The 24,511-nt window shown below is 43.2% G+C and overlaps 1 protein-coding gene across 1 annotated transcript; it reads right to left on the minus strand.

Annotated features, from left to right (window-relative positions):
- Positions 1-1,549: 1,549 nt before the first annotated feature.
- SLC10A1 (solute carrier family 10 member 1) lies at positions 1,550-24,289 on the minus strand. The gene is made up of 5 exons (XM_061182697.1): positions 23,934-24,289; positions 12,746-12,956; positions 5,297-5,475; positions 3,538-3,734; positions 1,550-1,656 (listed from the first exon to the last, which is right to left on the minus strand). Exons 1-5 carry the CDS (start codon positions 24,287-24,289, stop codon positions 1,550-1,552), a joined length of 1,050 nt encoding a protein of 349 aa, XP_061038680.1.
- Between the last annotated feature and the right edge of the window lie 222 nt (positions 24,290-24,511).

A 24,511-nucleotide genomic window follows, 5' to 3' on the forward strand; every position in this document is an offset into this window, starting at 1 on the left:
ATGTCAGCTAGATATGAGAGAAAACAGTTTGAACAGATATGTAAATGTGGGTAAAATATGTAAGAATGATAGGTGGTAGATCTTCTCACAATTTTTTTTTTTAAACAAATTTGCATTTTTAAGAGGTTGTTAGTGACCCAAGTTATTGGTGTTCTGGTGCTGGGAGTACTGGTAGTTCTGGACATTTGCCAGACTGATGCCCTAAAATTTACTTGTCTTGGTTTCAATTGTACCTAATCACATTAAGTGGTATGAAAATTACAAGAAACTCTAGGCATGGTCAGCTGTTTGCAAGTGTTCTTATTTGTTAATCTTTCACCTAGGTTTTTTTTTTAGATTATTTATTTATGGCTGCGTTGGGTCTTCGTTGCTGTGCGTGGGCTTTCTTTAGTTGCGGCGAGCAGGGGCTACTCTTCATTGCAGTGCACGGGCTTCTCATTGCGGTGGCTTTTGTTGCAGAGCACGGGCTCTAGGTACGCGGGCTTCGGTAGTTGTGGCTCGCGGGCTCTAGAGCGCAGGCTCAGTAGTTGTGGCGCACGGGCTTCGTTGCTCCGCGGCATGTGGGTTTTCCTAGACCAGGGCTTGAACCCGTGTACCCTGCATTGGCAGGTGGATTCTTAACCACTGCGCCACCAGGGAAGCCCTGTCACCTAGTTTTTTATGCCTATGAGCCAGATGGAAAATGTCTAAATTTCATTGGGGAAAATTTGAAACTTAAGGATTTTAGTTACTTTACTTTGACTTAGCAACCACTAATTTCGGCAATAGCGTACAGTACTCTGAATTTGGAGGGAGCATAATGTGAAAACTACTGATACCTAATGAAGTGATGGGATAGATGATTAGATTAGTGAAACTATTCTGTTGGTATTTGTACTTGTTTTCTGGCTTTTTTAAAGTTTTCCTTCTCTTCTGGAATTGTGTTCTTCAAAATGTTCTTTCATTTCATTATGGCTGAGGTTTTGAGTTTGTCTTATCCAACTGTTTTTGCACTTTATTTTGTCTGCTTTTGTGTACTTGGTGTCATGTTCTCAGGAGCTTTAATTCCAGTGACGTCAAAAGGGAAGGAATGGGATCTGAATATTTAAGGTTAGAAAGGACTTTTGAAGTCTATTAATCCTACAGTACTCGGAGCATGTATTTCCCTTTTGGGTCACAAAACTTGGAACAGAATTTGGGTATTTGATTTTAGGGTAAAAACCCATTTATTGACTAGTTCAGAAATTGCTTTTTTATGCCTATCAGGCACTGTTCTAGAGATGCAAGGGCAAAAGGCAGTTTTGGTTCCTGCCTTCGTAGGGCTGTCATTGAATAAGTCTTTTATTTTTTAGACACGTATCAAGTTCTAAGCTGGGAATAGGTGAGGCTTTTTGGGGTAGACTGCCACTTTGTCCTCCGCAAGGCTTGATGATTCTGGTAGTTTATGCTGGAAATGCTAGAGAAAGACTCAGACCCCCCTGATGGTGTTTCATCTTTCTGCTCTGTGTATATTTTGCCACGTTGGCTTTCTGAATTGCCTTCTGACCAGAATCCAGGTCACTGGGGAAGGCTAGGCTGTGTAAGGGGGGCACGCCTCCCCTTCGTGGGTGCCATTTCCCAGAGCTGTTGGAATGGTTTCTTCAGTTGTGTCAGCTTTGTAGATCATTTCTGTTTTATCTGTAGAGTTGAAAAGGGTCATAGGTTAGGAAGAACAAAAGAGTAGTTAAAAAACTTGTTCTATCTGGGAGATAAAAGAATACCAACTTACTCCCAGGGTGTCCTGTGGTTTTGTTTTTTCCCCCATCTCTTTACCACCTCTTCTCCCGTGACTTAAACTGAGGAAAGATTTGCTTTCCCCTCAACATCCCTAATGGTAATACTAGTAACGAAAGGTCTAATAAAGAGCACTGACTCTTCATCACTCCATCGCTAACTTCTTAGTACACACAGTACAGATGGGGAGTTGAGTTTATGTAAGCAAAGGTTGACTGTTGCATTCTGGGAGCCAGTGGGGGCAGGGAGGAAAATGCATTAAGTGGGAAGTCTTGCAAGGGGTGTTTCCATACCCCTATCATTGTGGTGTCGGGTCTACCCCTTTTTCTGCCTGCATGGCGGTGGTGAGGAGCTACGATTATGGTCCCCCTTTCCTGTTCTCCCATCTCTCTAGAAGGGTACAAGGGTCAAAAGCACAAAAACTTGTGACAGATTCTTTAACTTGAGCACTGCTGCTTGGGCCCAGACAGTACAAGAGCTCCAAAGATGTGAGTTATTTGCACTTCGTTTTGCCACAGGTGTCTTGCTAGGTACATTGGTTTTGAGAGCCAGAGACTCAGAATATGGCCTCTTGAGGGCATTTCAGGCCTTTCTTGGACTAAAACTGCAAACCTGGGAATCTGCTTTTTTTGTTAAACAGGGTGGAGTGTTCAATGGGTAACAAATAACTTGAGTTGCTCTCAAGAGAAGTATCAGATTAGATTGTTTTCCACAGCTCCACTGTAGTTTTGAACCAAAGCTTAGTAAAAATGGTTCTGAAGTATGGTTACTTATTTATTGGTTTCTTTTTGGCTGCTTGATAACCAATTTTACATCTTTTAAGTTAATTGTAAGTCTTCATTTGCTACTATAAGATGATAAATTCTACCAGGGTAAGTTGTATCTTTCTCATAGGGTGTAAATCAGTCTCCAGGGTCTAGAAGAGGTCTCCAAGGCATCCTCAAGTTTGTGGGAAATGAGTCAATTGAAGGATTTGAGTGGTTGAGATGAATATACTAATGTTTAGAGTTATAAAATACTGAAATATGTTACCAACTGAGATTTGAGTTTTCTGGTTTGAAGAAAAACGGGGGGGTTTTGATGTTCACTTTGAGGAAGGGACTCAGTGGGCTTTCTTGAGGTTTGATTATATCTTGAAGAGAATGAAATACTCTAAGCATCTTAGAAAGGAGGTGCTATTGGCTAGGAAGTTCTTTAATCCAGTGGTAATTACATTAAATCATTTTAAATCTAGATTATTTTGATAGTAGTTATTAATAAGCTTATACCTAAGTTTTGTTTACTGTGTAACCAGAGTTGGAATCCTCACTTTTCGATTCAGAATTATTGGGCTGCATTGCTTTCACGTTTTCTCATATAGGAGTGCCAGTGGTGCTGGGGCTCTGACCTGGCTCCATGGCTTGAGAACCTACTCTTAACATGGAAACTTAGTGACTTCTTGTGAATAGGGCTTTTCACACAACATCTCACAACTATGTAATGTCCAAGACAGTTCTGTCCTATTTCTATACCCTGAGTCCTACATGGTCTCCCCAGTTAAAGCAGCCAAAATCGCCTCTGTTCTATGAGGCAAACTCCACAGCTGATTCTCCCAGCAAAAATGAAGTGCAGTTATTATAGTTAGTCATGGTTCTTTGAAATCCCTTCCTGCTTATTGGTGCTGCCTGGTTCCTAATGACTTTATGGGTCACAGCCCCATCCAAAAGGTCCTTGCTGGAGACGGTTGCTGGCAGAATCATGTCCGAAATGGGAGCAGAGCTCAAAGGGGAACAGTTCAGTACTTACGCTTGGAAGGCTTGATTTTCTCATAGCACCGAAAGATGGCAATGAGGAGAAGCCCTTCTCCAAGCTGGAAAATCATATAGAGGAGAGGAAAGAAGAAAAGTGGTCCAATGACTTCAGGGGGGAAGGTCACGTTGAGGATGGTGGAGCAGAGTTGAATATTTTGGCATCCAGTCTCCATGCTGACGGTGCGTCTGCACCTGTGTAGGTTAAAAAAACAACCCCATGTGCCCTCAGAGAAGGGATGTGAGGGTGCAACTTCACTCGCTCATCTCCCTTCTCCCAAATACTCTAAGAGAAACTGACAGTCCAACACAGGAAGATGAAAATGAGCCACATGTGTGGAGTGCACGGTTTTGAGAACAGTCGAGTTGGCCCATCTCTTAAATCACCAATCCAGCCTTGTGGGAGACGGTGACTGTTAGGTTCCTGTGGGGGAGTTTTTATGAGGGAATTTTTGAGTAGCTTGGAAATCTACAATTTGTCACTTGTGGGATTATCAAAGTGAATTTTGGAGAAATGCCTGGCTGGAGGGATAAAAGGAAGATGGGAGCCAGTATCATTCATTGGCATATGTTGGGCTTACATATAGGACAGTTAGAATTTAAATGTAAAGTAGAAGATAGTCTAAATGTCTGGGAACCTTGCCCTGTGGTCCACTTTATGGCTTGGACATCTTTAACTCCAAAACACAATGATTAAATAAAAGCTTGGTTCCATTGTCTGTCTTTGGAGCACATTCTCGGTTTTGCTTTCCATTTTATGGATTAAAGAATGGAATGTTTGTTAACATTTAACACAACATTTTATTCACTGAAGTGCAATTAGTATATTAAAATAGTTCTTTGCTAAAAAAAATCGCCAGCACTGTCTCAGCACATTTACTATGAAGGAGACTACTGTGATGGCACTTGATGCTGTGGCCATTTATTATGACCTGTATCATTGTCTTCGTGAAAATTCATGAGTGGTCATTGGCAGCCTTTTGACTAGTTTATCACCGTGTGTTGCATCCTACAGTAATTTGTTCTTTATTAAATTAGCCTGGTTTTTGAAATGGATAATTATTTTAAAATTGTATTTTAAAAACAGCTGTTCGGGGCGTTGTGGTGCGAGGCTGGAGTGCTGCTGTTTAGACTCCTGCGTAAACATCTGTCTGCCACGTGGCTGAAAATAGGAAATCTTGAAATGGGGTACCACTCTGTAGAGACAGGGTGCCTAGGGTGCCTGATGTGTCCACACCGGGCACTCAAGCTGACTGTTCCCCTAAAGTAGCAGGTGTGTTTGTGAATTAGATTAGGCTATAGCAGAGGTCCGCAACTACTTCAGCTCTGAGTGCCACTTAGCAGAGTTGCCACCCCAAGGTGTTGTGTCAAGACTAAAACCTAGACAGAAAGGGAGGAGAAGTGGGAAAGGGATTGTCAGCGCTTGTCATGAAGACATGGAGCTACTCCACTGCCATTTGCCACCAGGGAGTTGGGCAGGAGGTGGAATCTAGGCTCTGGAGGGAGCACTTTGCCATGAACTGCTGCCCTTTGGATGATTCAATGCCTTTGGTCTCTGTGTTTTGTTTCTGGATCTGTGTTATTCATTTAGTACCTTCCCTCCCCAGTATTCCTCAGTCCAGAGTTCCTTGTTCAGTTGATACATTTGAATATATTGCTTGAAAAATGCCTTCCCGAGATCATGGATCTTACCTTTTTCTGAGAGACAAGGATGAGCATGAGACCCGTGGGACAGTGGGACCTAAAATAATACCTACCGTCTGTTGAGGCGGAACAGAGCAGAGAGAACGTAGCCTAGCAGGAAGCCAATGAAAGGCATCAGGGAGGAGGTGGCCAGCAAGTGTGGTGTCATGACAAACAAAATGCTCTTGCCCACATTGAGGACAGAGAGCACTACGACAGCCACACTGCACAAAAGCAGGAGGATCATCCCTCCCTGTGAATAAGGACAAGGAGAGAATGCAATTAGAAGGATACTGGGGATATGGAAGAGCGGAGAGGGCTGGGGAAACACTGGTGGATATTGGAGGTGGAAAACATTTTAATAAATGTATGTGAAGTGGGAGGGCATGTGAAAGACCTTTATCTTTCATCTTTTTGGATTTCTTATCCGTAGCTAGGAAGCTTCCTGGAGGTCATAGATCTGATTAACACATGTTACTGAGACTCAGCCAAGCACAGCTTCTGATTGACATCTCTGTATGGCAGGTTTTCAGTGAAGTGCTATGGCTCTGAAGGATGAGGGTATTCAGTCCTCTGGCAAAGTGGATATTGTAAATGAAAGTTCTCTTTCAAAGTCTCTGAAGCCCGTCTACATATCCCTACAATACTGCCATTGCTGTGGATATTTTGGAGCTCAGTAGAAGTTATTCTTGGAACCTGTCATACTTGTCCTGAATACCTCCATTACGGGTAGGGACTTCATCCATCCATTTTATGATGAATTTAACTTCTGGAAATTGCCAAAAGTCATTTGAAGCAAAGCTGGTTAAAGCAGGTAATGAAGTCAGGTAATGTGGTTTTAGATCCTAAATGATGTATAACTGTAAAGGGATGAGCCTATTTTCTTGAGTGACCTGCAGATTGGATGATAAGAAAGTTCCCAAAAGGAGTTTGAAAATGGCTCAGGCAATAATGGCATCATCAGAAACAGTTCGGGTCCCTGTTGGTGGGAATGTGAATTGATACAGCTGCTGTGGAGAACAGTATGGAGGTTCCTTAAAAAACGAAAAATAGAACTACCATACGACCCAGCAATCTCACTACTGGGCATATACCCTGAGAAAACCATAATTCAAAAGGACACATGTACCCCAATGTTCATTGCAGCACTATTTACAATAGCCAGGACATAGAAACAACCTAAATGTCCAAAGACAGATGAATGGATAAAGAACATGTGGTACATACATATAATGGAATACTACTCAGCCATAAAAAGGAGCAAAATTGGGTCATTTGTAGCGAGGTAGATGGACCTAGAGTCTGTCATACAGAGTAAAGTAAGCCGGAAAGAGAAAAATACCGTATATTAACGCACATATGTGGAATCTAGAAAAATGGTACAGATGAACCTATTTGCAGGGCAAAAATAGAGACGTAGACTAGAGAACGGACATGTGGACATGGCGGGAAGGGGAGGGTGGGACGAATTGGGAGATTAGGATAGACATATATACACTACCATCCGTAAGATAGCTAGCAGGAACATGTTATAAAGCGCAGGAAGCTCAGCTAGGTGCTCTGTGATGACCTAGATGGGTGGGATGGCGGGGGTGGGAGGGAGGTCCAAGAGGGAGGGGTTATAGGTATACATATATAGCTGACTCACTTCATTGTACAGCAGAAACTAACACAACATTGCAAAGCAATTATACTCCAATAAGAAAAAAAAAAGTGCAGGTCCACCCTGCCTCAGGTAAGTGCTGTGAAAGCAACTGTCATCGGGAACAATGGTATGTTTTTATTTGTTTTAAAATATATTATTTATAGTTAACATCTGACATACCATTTAAAATTTTCAATAGGCAGATTTATGAAATTAGAATGTTAAGATTTTTCAGCACATAACAAGGATGCAAGCTTTCAAAGTGTGCTTACATGTCTGTGCATTTTAGAGGATGACACACTAAACTGATGAAATATATGCATACACCTAAGCCTCTGTCCCTCTCATCTTCTGAGTAAAAGGATATATAGCAAACTTTTCTTGAACTTACCGTGTTGTTTTGTAATGGTTATATGTTTTGGTTCCGTTTCCAGCTCATTCGCACATGTGGCGTTTTATATTTCCTAGTACCATTTTAAAAAATTGCAGTAAAATACATATAACACAAAAGTTGCCATTTTAACCATTTTTGAGTGTATAATTCGGTGGCATTAATTACATTACAATGTTGTCCTAGTGACATTTTAACATTTATTTATATTGCTCTAATTTCAGCTGTACAGTTCTGCATTTCTGTGTTTTTAAGCCATGTTGCAACTGATAATGATCATATGAAACATCACCTGTACTGAAGGTGGTCCTGTCCCAGGAAAGGAAGGAATCTCACCAGTAACAACATGCTTCAGGTTTCATTGAAAGACTGATGAGCTGCTTGGTTTGCCCTTGCATTTTGAGTTAATTTCTGCCTTTTGGGTTTGTTGTCTACCTAATGTCCAGTTTTTGCCCCTATCAAAAGAGTGTAATGGATAACATAGGGCGTACTGGGCTACAGGGATTGTGGATGAATCCAGAAGCCCTCTTTCTCTGTGTGGGTATCACTCTCATCCCCTCACTTTCGTTCTCCCAGTCTTGGGGCCTTTGGAGTGGTTGTGAGCACAGACAATGCTGTGACCCAGGTGTGAAAGCCGTCCTCAAGACGTGTAAATTGGTGAGTCATGCAACCTCTCTTGAGTGAGGTTGACAGCACAGGACCTGGCATATTAGAACCACTGACTAAATTGTAGCTCCTATTACTACTCATAGGGAAAAGAGAGGAATTTAACATCCCGAAGTTTTTTGTCACTCTCAGTCCTGCTATTTGTGGCGATCTCACGTCCATGACCTCCTGCTGAGAAAAGAGGCCATAGGTGGGTGCTTCTTCATAGGTCACCATGTTTTCTACCACCTGCACTGCCCTGTCATCGCTGATAGAAGCTGTGATGAGTGTCCATTCATGGGTAGCCGACTCAGCTTGCCAGTGATCCAGGAGATAACCTGGCCCAACTCTTCTCTCATCGGTGACCTAGGCAGGTTGCTGAATGACCTAACTAGTGAGATCCTTCCTCTTGTTTAGGGAGTTTGCAGAGTTACAGAGAGGGAAGCAAGAGCAGGGGCAAGTGCTAAAATTTTGACACGGAGGCCTGGGTGCAGCAGAAGCCACGAGTTGGCAGAAGCTGTGAAACGTAGGAGAGTCAGGTCAGTTCATCAGTAGCAGCAGGTATGGGAAAAGCATAGGTAGAGTGGTTGAGTCAGTGTCAGGGCGGGATCCTTATTCAAGAGTGGTGGATGGCTTATGGTAAGAGTGGCTCTTAGACCATGTCATGCTCAGGTTCACCAACTTTCTAACCACATAGGCTTGAATAAACCCTTGCATGGGTAGGTTAAAGTATTACTTGAATTTCCTTTCCAAATGGGGCATCCCTGAAATTGTATCTTGGCGTGTCTAAATGTGACCTCCTTCTAGGGAATGCAACTGGTTGAGCTGAGTTTGAGCAGATAACCCTAACCTTCTGCCAGAGCCAGTTACCAGAAGTTGGATAATTTTGATTTGAAAGTCTCTAGGAGTGTTAGGTGCGCAAAGAGGCTGGGACAATTGCTCATTTTCCAGCTTGTAACTCACTACATTATGAAACGGGAAGATTAAGGATGAGCATAGTCCTCAAAGAAACATAACACAAGGAAACTTCAGCATTTGCATCTTGACCACTTGTTTTTCTCTGCATCCTCACAGGAGTGATTCCTGTTTAGGAGTAATTGAGAAACGGAGCTGTTGCCCTTCTGCTTGTCTAACCTTGGAGGTTTGGCCAGCAGCAAAGTGTCCTAAGATTCACCTGCATTTTATGTGATTCTTTGTTACTGGCCTCTGTCTTTCCAGCCCAAGTATATCTCAGCCCTTTTAATGTACTCTGGGGTCATTTTGACTCCATTTTTTGCTGTGGAATTGAGTCACGGATGTGTAACACAAGAGGAACAGGAGACATTCCCTGGGCCTCAGTAATTCTATCTGTAAAATGAGAATAAGGCAGGAGACTGAACTTCATCTTGAAGGCCTTTCTCACTTTAAGATCTGAGATTCTTTTTGCATCCTCAGAAGAACACTTTTTTTAATTTTTATTGAAGTGTAGTTGATTTACAATGTTGTGTTAATTTCTGCCATACAGCAAAGTGACTCAGTTATACATGTATATATTTCATATTCTTTTCCATTATGGTTTATCACAGGATATTGAATATAGTTCCCTGTGCTATACAGTAGGACCTTGTTGTCCATCCATTCTATATATAATAGTTTGCATCTGCTAACCCCAAACTTCCACTCCATCCCTTCCCTACCCCCTGCCCCCAGCAACCACAAGTCTTTTCTTTACATCTGTGAATCTGTTTCATAGATAAGTTCATTTATGTCATATTTTAGATATCACATATAAGTGATATCATATGGTATTTGTCTTTCTTTTTCTGACTTACTTCACTTAGTAGAATAATCTCTAGGTCCATCCATGTTGTGCAAATGTCATTATTTTGTTCTTTTTTATGGCTGAGTAGTATTCCATCATATATATGTACCACATATTTGTATTTGTCTTTCTCAGAAGAACACTTTATTCTGAGGTAAGGAGACATGTTCTTATATCAGTTGCACTTGGGGTTCTAGTCTTTGGTTTCACCTATAAAGTGGAGGGGGACAGAGCTGCTTTAAGTGATATCAGGAGTCACTTCACATTTTTATGTTCTGTGATTTTTTTTTTCTTTATTCCTATATCCCACAAACTATCTTGAGTAAGTGAAATGATAGACACATGTTTCTGGTTTTTTTGTTTGTTTTTCTGCTAATGTGTGGGAGAGACAGGACTTGCCCTTTATTCCTTTGTTTATTCTCAGGTATTAGCTGTGAGTGTTGAGAAATCAGTGTTGAGACACAGCCTTAGGATGTTGCTTCTTGCAGGTGAGTGGGGAATAAAAATGGAGTGGGTATTTATAATACAGTATGATACATGCTGCAATGGTGTTGGGTGATATGGGAGCAAGTAGGACAAGCATCCTACCCAGGCTTGTGGATTAAGGAAAACTTCCTAGAGGAGGTGCTAATTGTGTTGAGACTTGAAGGGTGAGTAGGAGTGAGTCCAGTGGGGCATGTGCAAAGAAGAAAGCTGACACTGGAGAGGTTGGTTGAGACCAAATCAAGAAAGGGCTGAGGAGCCACATGACTCCTGGGGGAGTTTAAGGAACCAGTTAAGGTCTTTAAGCAGTGGAGTGACATCATAGTTTCTTTCCAGACTCAGGTTAAAACTGGGTCAGGGAGCCAGGTTAGAAGGCTGAGTTGTCTAGTGAGAGAGGAGAGTGCCTGAATGAAGACAGTAGACACAGGGATGGAGAGACATGGGTTCAAGCAAAAGAAGGCAGAATTGATGATCACTGATGTGTGTGAGTGGGGAGGGAGAGGACGTGGAGAATGACTGTCCGGTTTCCGGCTCAGGCAGTGGGGCACGTTGAATGCCATTCATTGAGATAATCACACAGTGGGAGGAGGGGAAGAGCAGGCTTAAGGAGGTGGTTTAAATTTAAGACATACTGAATTTTAAATGCCTGAGGCATATTCAGGTAGAAAGATTTGGCAGTTAATGGATTCAGGAGTCAGGAGAGAGCTGAGAGCTGAAGATACTGTTCTGATAGTCATCAGCTTGTAGATGGCTGTTGAGATGGACCAGATCTCATGGTGGGGAGGTCCTGGGCTTAGGGAAGAAAAGCAAGAAAAGCAGAAAGCTTGGGCTGAATGCAGAGAAGTAACTTTTACCAGAGGAACTCACAAGGGAGTCTGAAAAGAAGTGCCAGAGACGTGGTAGGAAAGCAGGTGCCCTGTCACTGAATCTGAGGAAGAAGATTTTTGAGAAGGAGGCAGTGGTCAGCCATACCAAAAGCTGCTAAAAGAAGAGTTGAGACATGTCCATTGGATTCGGTGAAGAAAGTAGAGCAGGTGGTCATCAAGATGCTGAGTGGATGGGAGGCCAAGGAGTAGAGACTGTTGAGGCCTGGTCACTGGAGAACAGTCCTGGGGGCCAGTGTGGTGAGAGTGGAAGGTGGGTGGGGGCAACAGGTGACTCCCAGGAGCACGGCTAGGAAGGGGAGGAAAGAGAGGTGTTGGCTGGAGCGAGAAGTAGAGTCCAGTGACTCTACTTAGTAAAAAAAAAAAAAAAAAGAGATGTGAACCAGTATCAATGTTGACTGTGAAGAACTAATATGGAGACGTTCTAGAAATGAGAGCGAGGGGGAGAGGAGGCTATGGGAGTAGAGGACATGATCAATAAAAGGAGATTTCTGAGAAGTAAGGGTGGAGAGAACGGAAGATGCCATCCAGAGCAGAGTGGGGTGATGAGCCATTTGGCAGGAGGAGGAATGATTTCACATCTTCAACAGGTGGGGAGGGGGACTGTGGCCATGGTATTAGGACTACACCGGGACAAGGGCAAAAACTACCCTTGACAATGGTAGTGTGAAAATCAAAAGACCCTGGAAACCTGACCAAACCTCTTTGTTCCAGGCCCAAAGCTGCTGGAAGCCTTGGGCCTCCAAGTAGTATGCCCTGTAGCCCGGCCCAAAGGCATAGATCTAGGGGCAGGGACCAAAACAGGCCTTCAGGAGGCGAGTTTTTCCTGAGGACCGGGATGGAGCCTGGGATCCCGGGCTGAGCAGTGAGCCAGAGGAGAGACTGATGGGAACTGAGTTCCAAGGTCACAAGAGTTGGTAGAGGAACCACTCACTCTACAAGTCTGATTTTTCCAAAGTCAGGGCAGTGGCGTGATGCCCTCACAGCACACCCCTCCACCTGCTGGGGCCAACTTACTCCTCTTTCCTCCTATCCCACTCCTAAAGTGCTACAAGTGTGCCTACCACCACTCCCCCTGGCCTCCTCCCCTCTGGCTTCTCATCCAGTCAGCCATGTTTGCCCGTGGTCTCCCTTGGAACTCCTCTATTCAGGCATCTCCCTAGGCTTACCCAAATCCAACCCTTTCTTCATGGTCTGGCTGAAGCCCCGCCCCCTCCTTCCATCCTCTAAGGAAGCCTTCCTTGACCACCTGGCCCTCACTAACCTCACCTCCTTACATTCTGCCAATACCTGATTGTACATTGTGTTGGATCTTGTTTCTCATCTATTATTGACTTTCTGCAAACAAACTTCGAGGACAGTGACTCCTCAGAGAGTGTAGCATAAAACTTAGCAGCTACTAGGTACATGATGAAAGTTTAATTTTATTATTAAAAAAATGATTATGCCTTACAGTTGTATGTGGTGTTTTACTGTTTTTCTCCTAACTCTTCAAAAATATTCTCATGTACATTACAATCCCATGAAGTAGGTTGTACCAATAGCAGACTTTTTTTGTTTTTTTTTAAACAAGGAAGGAAACTGACACAGAAAAAGCCCAAATGACTTGCCTCAAGCCATTCACTGCGATGATGGTGGTGTTCTCGCTCCCTGCCCAGGCCCCCAGGTTCTTACCTTGGTGACATAACGTACGTATTGTGGCCGTTTGGATTTGAGGATGATGCCTATGGTGCAAGGAATGAGAATCAGGATCAGTGATATGATGATGCCGCCATAGGGCACCTTGTCCTTCAGGGTCCCATCATAGATGCCCCTGGAGTAAACGTACAGGAGGAGGGGCATCATGCCCAGGGCAAAGAAGGTAGAGCAGGTGGTCATCACGATGCTGGGTGGGAGACATAGGAAGAGTGCAGAGAGAGAGAGCCCATTAATACAGGCATAACCTCATTTTATTGCGTTTTGCAGCTGTGTTTGTTTTTTTTTTTTACAAAGTAAGGGTTTGTGGCAACCCTGCATCAAGCAAGTCTTTCGGTGCTATTTTTCCAACAGCATTTGCTCACTTCATGTCTCTGTCACATTTTAGTAAGTCTCGCAATATTTCAAGCTTTTTCGTTATATTTGTTATGGTGATTTTTGATGTTACTATTGTAATTGTTTTGGGGCACTGCGAATCACGCCCATGTAAGACGGTGAACTCAAAGGATATAAATGTGTGTGTTATGACTGCTCCACCGACTGGCTGTTCCCCCTTCTCTCTCTCTCTCCTGGGGCCTCCTTATTCCCTGAGACACAACAATATTGAAATTAGACCAGTTACTAACTAACCCTACAATGGTGTCTAAGTGTTCAAGTGAAAGGAAGAGTCACATGTCTCTCATGTTTTTAAATCAAAAGCTAGAAATGATTACACTTAGTGAGGAAGGCCTGTGGAAAGCCCAGATAGACTGAAAGCTAGGCCTCTTTCCCCAAACATTTAGCCAAGTTGTAAATGCAAAGGAAAAGTTCTTGAAGGAAATTAAAAGTGCTACCCCAGTGAACACTCGAATGATAAGAAAGCAAAAAAGCCTTAGTGCTGATACGGAGAAAGTTTGAGTGGTCTGGAGAGAAGATCAAACCAGCCACAACATACACTTAAGCCAAAGACTAATCCAGAGCAAGGCTCGAACTCTCTTCAATTCTAGGAAGGCTGAGAGAGGTGAGGAACCTGCAGAAGAAAAGTTTGAAGCTAGCAGAGGTTGGTTCATGAGGTTTAAGGAAAGACATCATCTCCACAACATGGAAGTGCAAGGTGAAGCAGCAAGTGCTGATGTAGAAGCTGCAAGTTATCCAGAAGATCTAGCTAAGATCATCAATGAAGGTGGCTCCACTAAACAACAGATTTTCAATGTAGATGAAACAGTGTTCTACTGGAAGAAGATGCCATCTAGGACTTCATAGCTAGAGAGGAGAAGTCGGTGCCTGGCTTCAAAGCTTCAAAGGACAGGCTGATTCTCTTGTTAGGGGCTAATGCAACTGGTGACTTTAAGTTGAAGCCAATGCTTATTCCCAAAATCCTAGGGCCCTTAAGAATTATGCTAAATCTACTCTGTGCTCTGTAAATGGAGCAATGAATCCTGGATGACAGCACATCTGTTTACAACTTGGTTTGCTGAATACTTCAAGTTCACTGTTGAGACCAACCACTCAGAAAAAAGATTCCTTTCAAAACATTACTGCTTATTGACAATGCACCTGGTCACTCAAGGTGTACAAAGAGATTCATGTTGTTTCATGCCTGCTAATACAAAATCCATTCTGCAGCCCATGGATCAAGGAGTAATTTTGGCTTTCAAGTCTTACCATTTAAGAAATACATTTTGTAAGGCTATAGCTGCCATAGATAGTGATTCCACTGATGGATCTGTGCAAAGTTAGTTGAAAACCTTCTGGAAAGGATTCACTATTCTAGATGCCATTAAGAACATTTGTGATTCGTGGAAAGAGGTCAAAATATCAACATTAACAGGAGTTTAAAAGAAGTTGATTTCAACCCTCAGGGATGACTTTGAGCAGTTCAGTGGAGGAAGTAACTGCAGATGGGGTGAAAATAGCGAGAGAGCTAGAAGTGGCGCCTGAAGATGGCACTGAATTGCTGCCATCTCCTGATAAAACTTGAATGGATGAGGAGTGCTTCTTACGGATGAGCAAAGAAAGTGGTTTCTTGAGAAGGAATCTACTCCTGGTGAAGATGCTGTGAAGATTGTTGAAATGACAACAAAGCATTTAGAATATTACATAAACTTAGTTGATAAAGCGGTGGCAGGGTTTGAAAGGATTGACTTCAATTTTGAAAGAAGTCCTACTCTGGGTAAAATGCTATCAAACTGCAAAATCATTCGTGAAAGGAAGATTCAGTCTTGTCTTATCTTAAGAAATGGTCACGGCCACCCCAGCCTTCAGCATCCACGACCCTGATCAGTCAGCAGCTGTCAGCATGGAGGCAAAACCCTCTACCAGCAAAAACTACAACTTGCTGAAGGCTCAGATGATGGTTAGCATTTTTTAGCAATAAAGTATTTTAAAATTAAGGTATGTAAATTTTTTTAGACACAATGCTGTTGCACACTCAGTAGACCACAGTATAGTTTAAACATAACTTTTATATGCCCTGGGAAACCAAAAAATCCACGTGACTCACTTTATTGTGATATTCTGCTTTATTGCAGTGGTCTGGAATTGAACCTTCAGTATCTCCAAGGTATGCCTGTACAGACTATTTTGTGGAGTGCCTGCTATGTGCCAGGCATTGTGCTAAGAACCTTACATACATTGCTTTATTTCCTTTTCCCAGTAGCTTAGGAGGTAAGCATTACTATCTCCTTTTTGCTAATGAGGAAGCTGGGGACGTGAAGAGTTGTGACTTGCCCAGGATCACACAGATAGGAAGGCTGAGGCAGGATTTGAACCCAGGTCTGTCCAACTGCTTCAGTCCCTGTGTGCTTCACTGTGGAAGGAGCCATTCTGATCTCCTCTGTAGTAGAACTCTTTTTGCTCTCTATACTTGACATAGCACAGCCCATTTTGAAGAAAGCTGTGTGATCCCATCACTCTGGCTATAGCCCATTGGAACATAGAATAACACCTGACCTACTAAGTTGCTAAGTGCCTGCCTTAGAGCCTAGGGGATGGCTGGACATAGTGATTCTGTCTAACTAAGATAACAAGGATTAAGTACATCAAGAGCATTTTCTCACTTGGGGAGTTTGAATGTGTACACAGTGATAGAGCACTTGGTTTTGGAGAGGCATGGGAGGCATGGTCAGGCAAAAATCAAAAAACATGCAAAGAAAAAGCAGTAAACAGAGGCCAGGATTAGGAGGACTGTAAAAAATAGCAGCAAAGCAGTAAAAACAATAATGGAAGGACCACAATGGTGGAGCAGTAGAGAAGGCATCAATAGTTACACATTGTTGAGTAAGTGACAAGATAATCTGGTCATCAGACCTGTTTTTTATCTTGAATAATATTCTAGTCCCCAACACCGATATTCTCATGTTCTTTACTTTCTGGTTTATCCTTAACATTATTTAAGATAAATTGAGTGTGAGTCTCAGATCCTGAATAATAGTATATCCTCCCAGCTGTCATCTGTATCCTAACTGTCCTAAATGTCCTATTACCATCTCCATTTGGAATCTCATACAGGTTAATCCCAGGACCCTGTGTAGGAAGAGGCCCTCCAGAAAGACCAACTGAGAGAAGAAGCTGCCAGGGAACATTCTTGGATTTGTAGACATTCACCTTACAATATATGCTCTGGCTTCCATTCTAGTGGGAAGGTTGTGGATGAGGGCTTGACAAGACCCCAGGAAAACCACACTAAGTGTGTGTCCCTCCTCCCTATAGCCCTATTCACTATCTACACTTCTTCATTGTTTCCATAGAGGTCAAATATGGCTTAAATGAATATCAACTACATCCTAGTCCAAAGGGTCTGGAGTATAGCCATCAAGAACACAATAGGTAGAGGTATCACAAGGAATAAGAAGCTGCCAGAGGTGAGGAGAGACCCTCAAGGGATATTGTGGACTGAATAATGGGAAAACCCTCCCTCTACGAACACCTAAGACACCTAAGCACATACTTGAGCTTGTAAGAAACAGGGAGGTTTCCAGGGACTAGAAACAAAGAATGCCAAATATTTAGTGGGTGAACTCGTGCTGAAGCTACAGTGTGTGATGGGGTAGGTGGTGGGGTGTTAGTCTTGGTAATCTGGGGCTTAGGTTTTAATGCCCAAGGGAGGGACCAGAATTGAGACTTTAGGCCTATGAAAAAAGAAGAGGTGAAACTGAGACGTCAATAATAAAAGGACTATTGGAAAAATAGAACTTCTAATTCTCTCATGGGTTGAATATGAAATCATAATCAGCATGTAAAATGGTACAGCTGCTCTGGAAAAGTTTGACAGCTCTAAAAAAAGTTAAATATAGAGTTATCATATGTCCCAGCGACTCTACTGCTAGGTATATACCCACGAGAATTGACAGCATGTGTTTACACAAATACTTGTATACGAACGTTCATAGCAGCATTATCTATAATAGCTAAAAAATGGAAAGCAAAATATCAACGGATAAGCAAAATATGGTGTATTCATGTAATTGAATATTCTTCAGCCATAAAAAGCAATGAAGTACTGCTATATACTATCACAAAGATGAACCTTGAAAACATTACGGTAAGTGAAAGAATCAGAAATATAAAAGGCTAGATATTATATGATTCCATTTACCTGAAATCTATAGAGACAGAAAGTAGATTAGTGGTTGCCAGGGGCTGGAGTGAGAGAGGAATGGGAGTGACTGACTGCTAATGGGTATAGGGTTTCATTTAGGGATGATTAAAATGTTCTGGAATTAGATACTGGTGGTAGTTGTACAACCTTGTGAATATACTATAAACTACTGACATATACTTTAAAAAGGTGAATTTTATGGTATATAAATTATATCTCAAAAAATAATTTTAAAAATCTAGGGAGCAGCTAAATTAATTCTTAGAGGAAAATTTATAGCCTGAAATGTTTATATAGGAAAAGAAGAAAGATTAAAAATTAATGAGCTAAGCATTTCACTCAAGAATTGAAAAGAAAAACAAAGTGAACCTAATGAAAGCAGGAGAAAGAAAATATCAAAGATGAGAGAGTAAACTTTAAAAATTATATAAATTAACTGAGAGAATCAATTAGACCAAGAGCAAGTTCTTTGCAAAGTCTAATAAAATAGACACTGCTGGCGAGACTAACCAAGAAAAAGGAAAGAGGGCACAAGTTGATGTTATTATGAATGCAAAAGGAAACATAATTTCAGATAAAATAAAGATTTTAGAGAGTCATAGAAGAAATCAAGGACAGTCTTATACTTTCATTTTTCTATTCAGATTGAATGGACAATTTCCTGGGAAATATAATCTACAAAAGCTAACTCAAAATGAAGCTGAAAACCTGAATCAACTTAGAATCACTAAAGACATTTAATCAGTAGTTTGAAACCTGTCATCCAAACCCCACACAATGTACACATGGTTTTACAGTAGAGTTCTACTAAACATTCAAAGTACAGATAGCCTCAGTATTATATAGAGAGCAAAAAAAGTGGAAACATGTCCCAAATTATTATATATGAATAATACAATTTTAGAACCAAAGGTAGAAAATCACATTATGAGAAAGGAAAATTAGGGTCCAGTCTCATTTATGAACACAGAAGCAAAAGTCATAAATAAAATGTTACCAAATGAATCTAGCCATGCCTTTACAAAATAATACAATGAACAAAATGGGTTTATCCCAGCAATATAAAAATGGTTTAACATTAGATAATCTACTGATATATATCACTATATTATCAGATTAAAGAAAAAATGGTATCATAGATGCAGAAAAGTGCCATTCAACAAAATTCAATGTTCATGCATGATAAAAATTAGCACACTAGCAACAGAATGGAAATTCCTTAACCCAAAAAGGGTTATCTGTCAAAAATCTACAGGAAATAGTAAACCTAATGGTGAAAAATTAGAGGAATAAAACAAGGACACCTGTTCCCATCACATCACCTATTGTCTATTATACTATATAGGTCTTTTCTAGCACAGCAAAACAAGAAATAGAAAAAACATATGGATGGGAAAGGAAGAAACTAAACTTGCATTATATGCCAATGATAGGACTGGCCACAGAGGAAATCCAAGTGAATTTCCATTATAACTAGTAAATAAGAGAATCCATGAAATTTTGATTATACTAGCAATAAAAAATAGTCGAGTTCTGATATACTACAAAAATAATTAGCAAATGAATTTTTTTAAAAGATACCATTTATAATATTCATAAAAACTATAAAATATTTAGAAATAAATCTAAAAGAGATATGCAAGATCTTTATGAAAGAAGTTATAAAACTTTATAGGTGTAAAATAATGATTAATAAAAGAAAATCTGTACCATTTTCATGGATGGGAAGATTCAGTATTATAAAGATAGCCTCTAAATTTATCCATAAATTTAATGCAAATTTAACCGAAATTCCAGAAATAGTTTTTGTAGACGTGAGACTTAATCCCAAAATTCAAGTGAAAGAGTAAAGGACCAAGAATAGCTAATGTAATTTTCAAGAACAACAAGGTAGGGCAACTTTCAGATATCAAGATTTATTAAAAGGCTGTAATTAAGAAAGTGTGATATTGGCTCAAGGATAGAGACATAGAACAATAGAACAGAAGAGAGATCCCAGACACAAACTCATGCTTATTTGCGAATTTGGTCAACGAGAGAGATGGAATTAAAAGTTGATGGAGAAAAATTCACTCAGTGGTCCTGGGAATTTTCTCTATTCATATGGAAAAGATAAAATTAGATCACAGCATACATAATAATAAATTCTAAGTTGATCAAAGATCTCCATGTGAAAAGCAAAACTGTAAAACTTTTCAAACACAGGTGAATATCTTTATGACCTTCAAGGCAGTAAAGGATTTCTTAAAGAAACCCCCGAAACATAAACTGTCAAGGAAAAATATTCGTATAGTTGGTTAAGTTAAAATAAGCATTCTGTTTTATAAGACATCATTATCAAAACGTAAGAATAACCCCAAAACTGTGAGTAGACTGCTGCAACATGTAAAAACAACAAATAACTGTAAATTAATGAGAAGAAAACACCACAGTCCCATAGAAAAATAGGCAAAGGGCATTATTTTCAGAAGAGGACACCCAAATGGCCAACAATATTTGAAAAGTTGCTAGACCTCCCATGAAATTAAATTTAAAACCACCGTGACTCATTTCACTCTCACCAGATGACAAAATTTAGAAGTCTGACAATTCCGAATACAGATGAAGACATGGAAAAACAGGGATCTTCATACACTGCCCTGGGAAGTGTGAAGTGGAATAACTACTTTGGAGACTTGTTAGTTGAAGATGTGTGAACCTCAAGACCCAGCACTCCTGCGTTCATTATATATGCTCTCACATGTGAGCACAGGGGGAGCATGCATAGAACTTGCTCATGCAACAAAGCATGAAATCCATGTAAATGTCTGACAACAGGAGAATGGATAAATGCAAGCAAACTACACTGCAGTTCAAATGCATGAAGTAGCTCTTTTATTTATATACCTATTATCTCAAAAAAGCAAGCTGTCAAATGATATGGGCAGTAGGATACCATTTATATAAAATTTAAAACCATGTAAATGCAACAGTGTATCTTGTTGATGGATATATACATACGTAGTAATAGTATAAAAGGGTCTGTGGAAGTGCTGAAAGTCAAATCCTGGGAGGTGCTCCCTTCGGGGTGGGTAGAGGGGAATGAGATTGGGAAGGGCACACAGGGGGCTACAGTGCTAGCTATTGATTTCTTCTTAGGAGAAAAGCCACACAAAACTTGTGTGCTTGTTCTGATGTCCTTGAACAGAGGAGTCATGCTTACTTTGGCTTGGCATGTCGGGAGCTTTGGAATTTGCTCTGAGACTTGGTGAGCCTCATGCACTGAGGTGCGTGGGAGCCATGCTCCCAGACCCCCGAATCTCCTCCGCAGGTGCGAGTGCTGGGCACTGGTCCTAACTTTCTGGTATCTGTGACTGTCATGATCCTGTTACCCAGAAGGACAGGGATGGGAGGCAACTTCCTGACTCTAGCTCTGAGATTGGAATCTGTTCCATAGTAACATTGTGGACCTGGATGCTTCTCAGGGGTCCAGGGACCAGGGAGAAAGGATCACATTTGGTTTTTTCTTTACCCTTCCTGCTTAAGTTCTCGGAGCACTGCATACAGCCTGCTTTGGGGCATCGGTACACCCTGCTTGAGGAACAGTTTTTGAACTCCTGTCAATAGAGGCACTGGAGGCGGAAGCTGAGAGAGTTGTGAGGGGACCCATTAGAGTCTCTGTGGTGAAGTGGGAAACTTCTGGGAACCCGGGTAGCTTCTGTCTCCTCCTGCTTAGTCTTCCTCTGTCATGGTGGGGAGAGCTGTGGGAATCCTTGGGTTGTCCCCTCAGCCATTGGCTCTGGTCTCAGCTGTGAGCTGGCTGGAGGGGAGAGGGGGACAGGTGAACTTGAGGGGTGGTAGAGGTGGTCATCAAAGGGGCCCAGTTCCCTCTGGCACTCTCTCCTCTGTCCCCGATGAGGGCACTTTCTCTTTCTCTTGTGGGTCACCTGCCTTTTTTGGAGCATGTCTAGCAGCATCCTTGAGGAAGGAGCTGCTGGGCCTGGCTGCCTTGAGAGGTCCACCTGGCAGCCCAGCCTCCTTGAATGTGTCTGACGCCCTGTGACGGCGGCTCCCTCAGCCTCACTCCAGCTGTGAGGCAGAATGACTGGGAAGAGAGAGCCCAGGAATGGCTCCAGGCACAACTTGCCCACAGATTCTCGGGGAAGCCTCTGGAAAGTCTCTGGACTTCCGCTTCCTCACGTGTAAAGTGGAATAGGTGTCCTAACATTCCTTTCTGCTCTAGATGGGAAATCGTGTGGTGGTGTACACAGATCTCAAACCCATAGCTTCTGTGTAACATCTGGGTCTCTGTCATGTACTGTTTGGCTTGCACAGTGTTGTAAAAATTTGGAACGAGTTACCAATAATTAAAAATTTGGAGATTTCACATAAAAAGGGGGACTCCATCTTCTCCTGAAAAGCAGGGAGCTGTGCAGGCACTGAGTCCCCGTTCCCACAACACCCATGGCAGAGATGCATGGCATCTGCCCCGTGGAGGGCGGCCCGTGTCTCCAAGGCTGGCGGTCACCCTCCAGCCACTCAGTTCATTTATGTACACACCCGACCCTGAAGATATATGAGTAAAAGCACAGGCTTTGGAGCCTTCAGACCTTGGACAAATGTATTAACCTCTCTAAGTCTCAGTTTCCTCATCTCTAGAATGGGGCTCTTCACAGCACCTCCTCATGGGAAGCTGTATGAGGAGCCCATGTAAGGTGCTTGGCCCAGTGCCTGGCTGTCTTTTATTATCAGCACCATTATCATTATTATAATACACGTAACAAGTTGTCCCAGATGAATAACTCAATTTGGAATTCGAGGTCTGGCAGCACGTGATGGTGGAGGATGAGATTCACGCTCCTCCAGTGGGGTCGGAAGCCTGGTTTAACGTGCGTGGGAGGTTTGTCTGCGGGTAGGGGCTTTATGGTAGAAGGTGGCCATCCTGGCAGAGCATTGTCTCTTGAGGGTCTAGGTGGAAGTGACAGTTTCCAGGTGCCCAGACCAGGAGGCCTAGCAAGAGAGCATGAGTCACTGGGGGCTCTGCCGGTGGAGGCCTAGAGCCTCAGAAACGCAGGTGTTTCAGAAGAGACCTCGTTGGCACCCACTGGCTCAAAAGGCTGGGACGTCTAGTCACTCACACTTAGAGGCTCCCCCTTGATATTTTACGCTGTCCCACCCAGCTCTGCTGCTTCTACAGAGCCACGAAGCCCTGAGTACCCCTTGCCTGACCTGCAACCCTTCTACATCAGAATTAAGGTATAGTACAAGTTTCTCTGTCCAGGACACAGAGGCTGCAATGGGCCTTGTCCACAGGCTAGATCAAGACCAGGAGCTTGTTTTGCAGCAGGAAGGACTTGGATTAGATAGAGGGAAGAATTTCCTCACCGTGAGGTGGTCGAACATTGGATATGTTCCCATGGGAGACTGTACAAGCCAAGCTCTCTCTCCATCGACCACCTCAGTAAGGGTCAAATCATATGGGTAGAGAGTCCAGAGCTTCTCAGATGGCAGGTCCAGGGAATCCCCAATGATCACTATCATTTTTTCATCTAATAATCAACCCCAGCATCGCTTGGCATCCCCAGGAGGAGGCCTCCGTACCTGGCTAGTTTCCTTAGTAAAGTTCAGCCGGGGACAGGGTACTGACAGGCACAAGCGGATGGACTGTGTGAATTTACTGCCCTGCCCGGCGTGGAATAGTGGATCGAACCAGAAGAGACCGGCTTGAGACGGAGGCTTAGATAAAAGCAAGAGCTTTTATGCTGGTGAGTTTTCTTTAGCCAGCAGGGGCTGCTGTTGCAGCTGGAGCAGGCCTGACATGGCCTCACCCTGGGAGGCATTCCAGACCAGAGTCCCACCTGTTTGGAAGGACGGGTGTTCAACCAGCCCCTGCAGGAGGGAGCCCTCGCTGATTTCTGCTGTGATGAGCTGGGTGGGGCTGCTGCTCTTTCCCTCCTACCACTTTGGCCGAGGCGAGGCCCATCATGACTTGGGACCCCGACCTGGTCCTGGGAAACTCTAGGATCTACCTGGCTGTGTCTTTGCATCAAAGTGTTCCTGTGTCTGATGGGCGGATGGGGGAAGTTCGGAGAAGACAGCCCAGACAGCTGGGGGGAATCTTTGGAAGTTCCTTCCTGCTCTGCAGGAATTGGAGATGCTCTTTGGTTCCGAGCCATCTTGATCTCCCTGGAGATCTTTGAAACTAATCTGCACTCCCTTTCATATCTCTGGCCTCAAAGCAGACAACTTGCCCCGCCTGGCAGACAGGTAAAAGTTCTACAGAGGTCCCTTTGCTTTAAGTCAGTACAGTACTCCTTCAAGACAATCCTTGTGCCCCATTCGAGGCAACTCTGGGAGTAAGGGGGCTCTCCAGGGTGCCCCTGGACCAGCTGGGCCCCTTTGGCTTGGTGCTTAAACCAAGATGTACCCCAGGTCCTGTCCCCAGCCCAGTGTGAGCTCTTGACAATCAATGCCTGCCACCCCCTGCCCGAGCACTCACCCAGCCCCCACTCACTCACACTTCTGGCTTTGGCCCCCCTCTTCACCTTGATTGTGATCTCCCATGCAGCCGCCGTCCCCAGATTGCTCCTTCTTCACCCCCCGTCCTACCTGAGGTTCATGTCCCCTTTCATGGCCAGAGTGAAGACGTTGGAGAGGTTCCCCCCCGGCGAGCAGCCGCAGATCAGGATGGCCAGTGCCTCGACGTTGTTCAGCTGGAAGACCTTGCCCAGTGCAAAGGCAGTGAGGGGCATGACGCCGTACTGCGCCACCAGGGCGATGGCCAGCCCCTTAGGCTTCCAGAAGTGCACCTTGATCTTGCTGAACTCCATGGTGCAGCCCAGTGAGAGCATGATGGTTAACAGCATGATCACCAGGATGACGCTCAGCGCCCAGTCGGTGGGCCGCTTGCCGAAGTTGTGCGGCAGGGAGAAGTTGAACTGGGCAGACTCATTGAGGGCCTCCATCCTCCTGGACGGCAGCAGTGGAAAAAAGGCTGAAGACCCAGCACGCCTCTTGCTCGCCTGCTGACTCCCTGCCCTGCCCAGTCCTTGCTGGGTGCCTTCCTCAATCACCTCCCAGGGCAGGGAGCTTCAGGACAAAATGTAGATCTGAGCAAATAGAAGGATTATGCAACTGGCTGTGCTTTCTCTGGCTTTGGCCCCAAAGGAGAGAAAGCCCAGAGCCTT

Source organism: Eubalaena glacialis, chromosome 2, assembly GCF_028564815.1.
Source record: "Eubalaena glacialis isolate mEubGla1 chromosome 2, mEubGla1.1.hap2.+ XY, whole genome shotgun sequence".
In the NCBI taxonomy this organism is placed as follows: domain Eukaryota; kingdom Metazoa; phylum Chordata; class Mammalia; order Artiodactyla; family Balaenidae; genus Eubalaena; species Eubalaena glacialis.

Bases quoted from the DNA above. Each gene is read 5' to 3' on its own strand.
- SLC10A1 (XM_061182697.1), bottom strand. From the start codon at position 24,289: ATGGAGGCCCTCAATGAGTCTGCCCAGTTCAACTTCTCCCTGCCGCAC. The intron at 12,957-23,933 runs GTAGGACGGGGG...TCTCCCACCCAG, and splicing joins AAAGGGGACATGAACCTCAG to CATCGTGATGACCACCTGCT. The intron at 1,657-3,537 runs GTAAGTACTGAA...TCAACTCTACAG, and splicing joins GAAAATCAAGCCTTCCAAGC to ATAAAACAGAAATGATCTAC.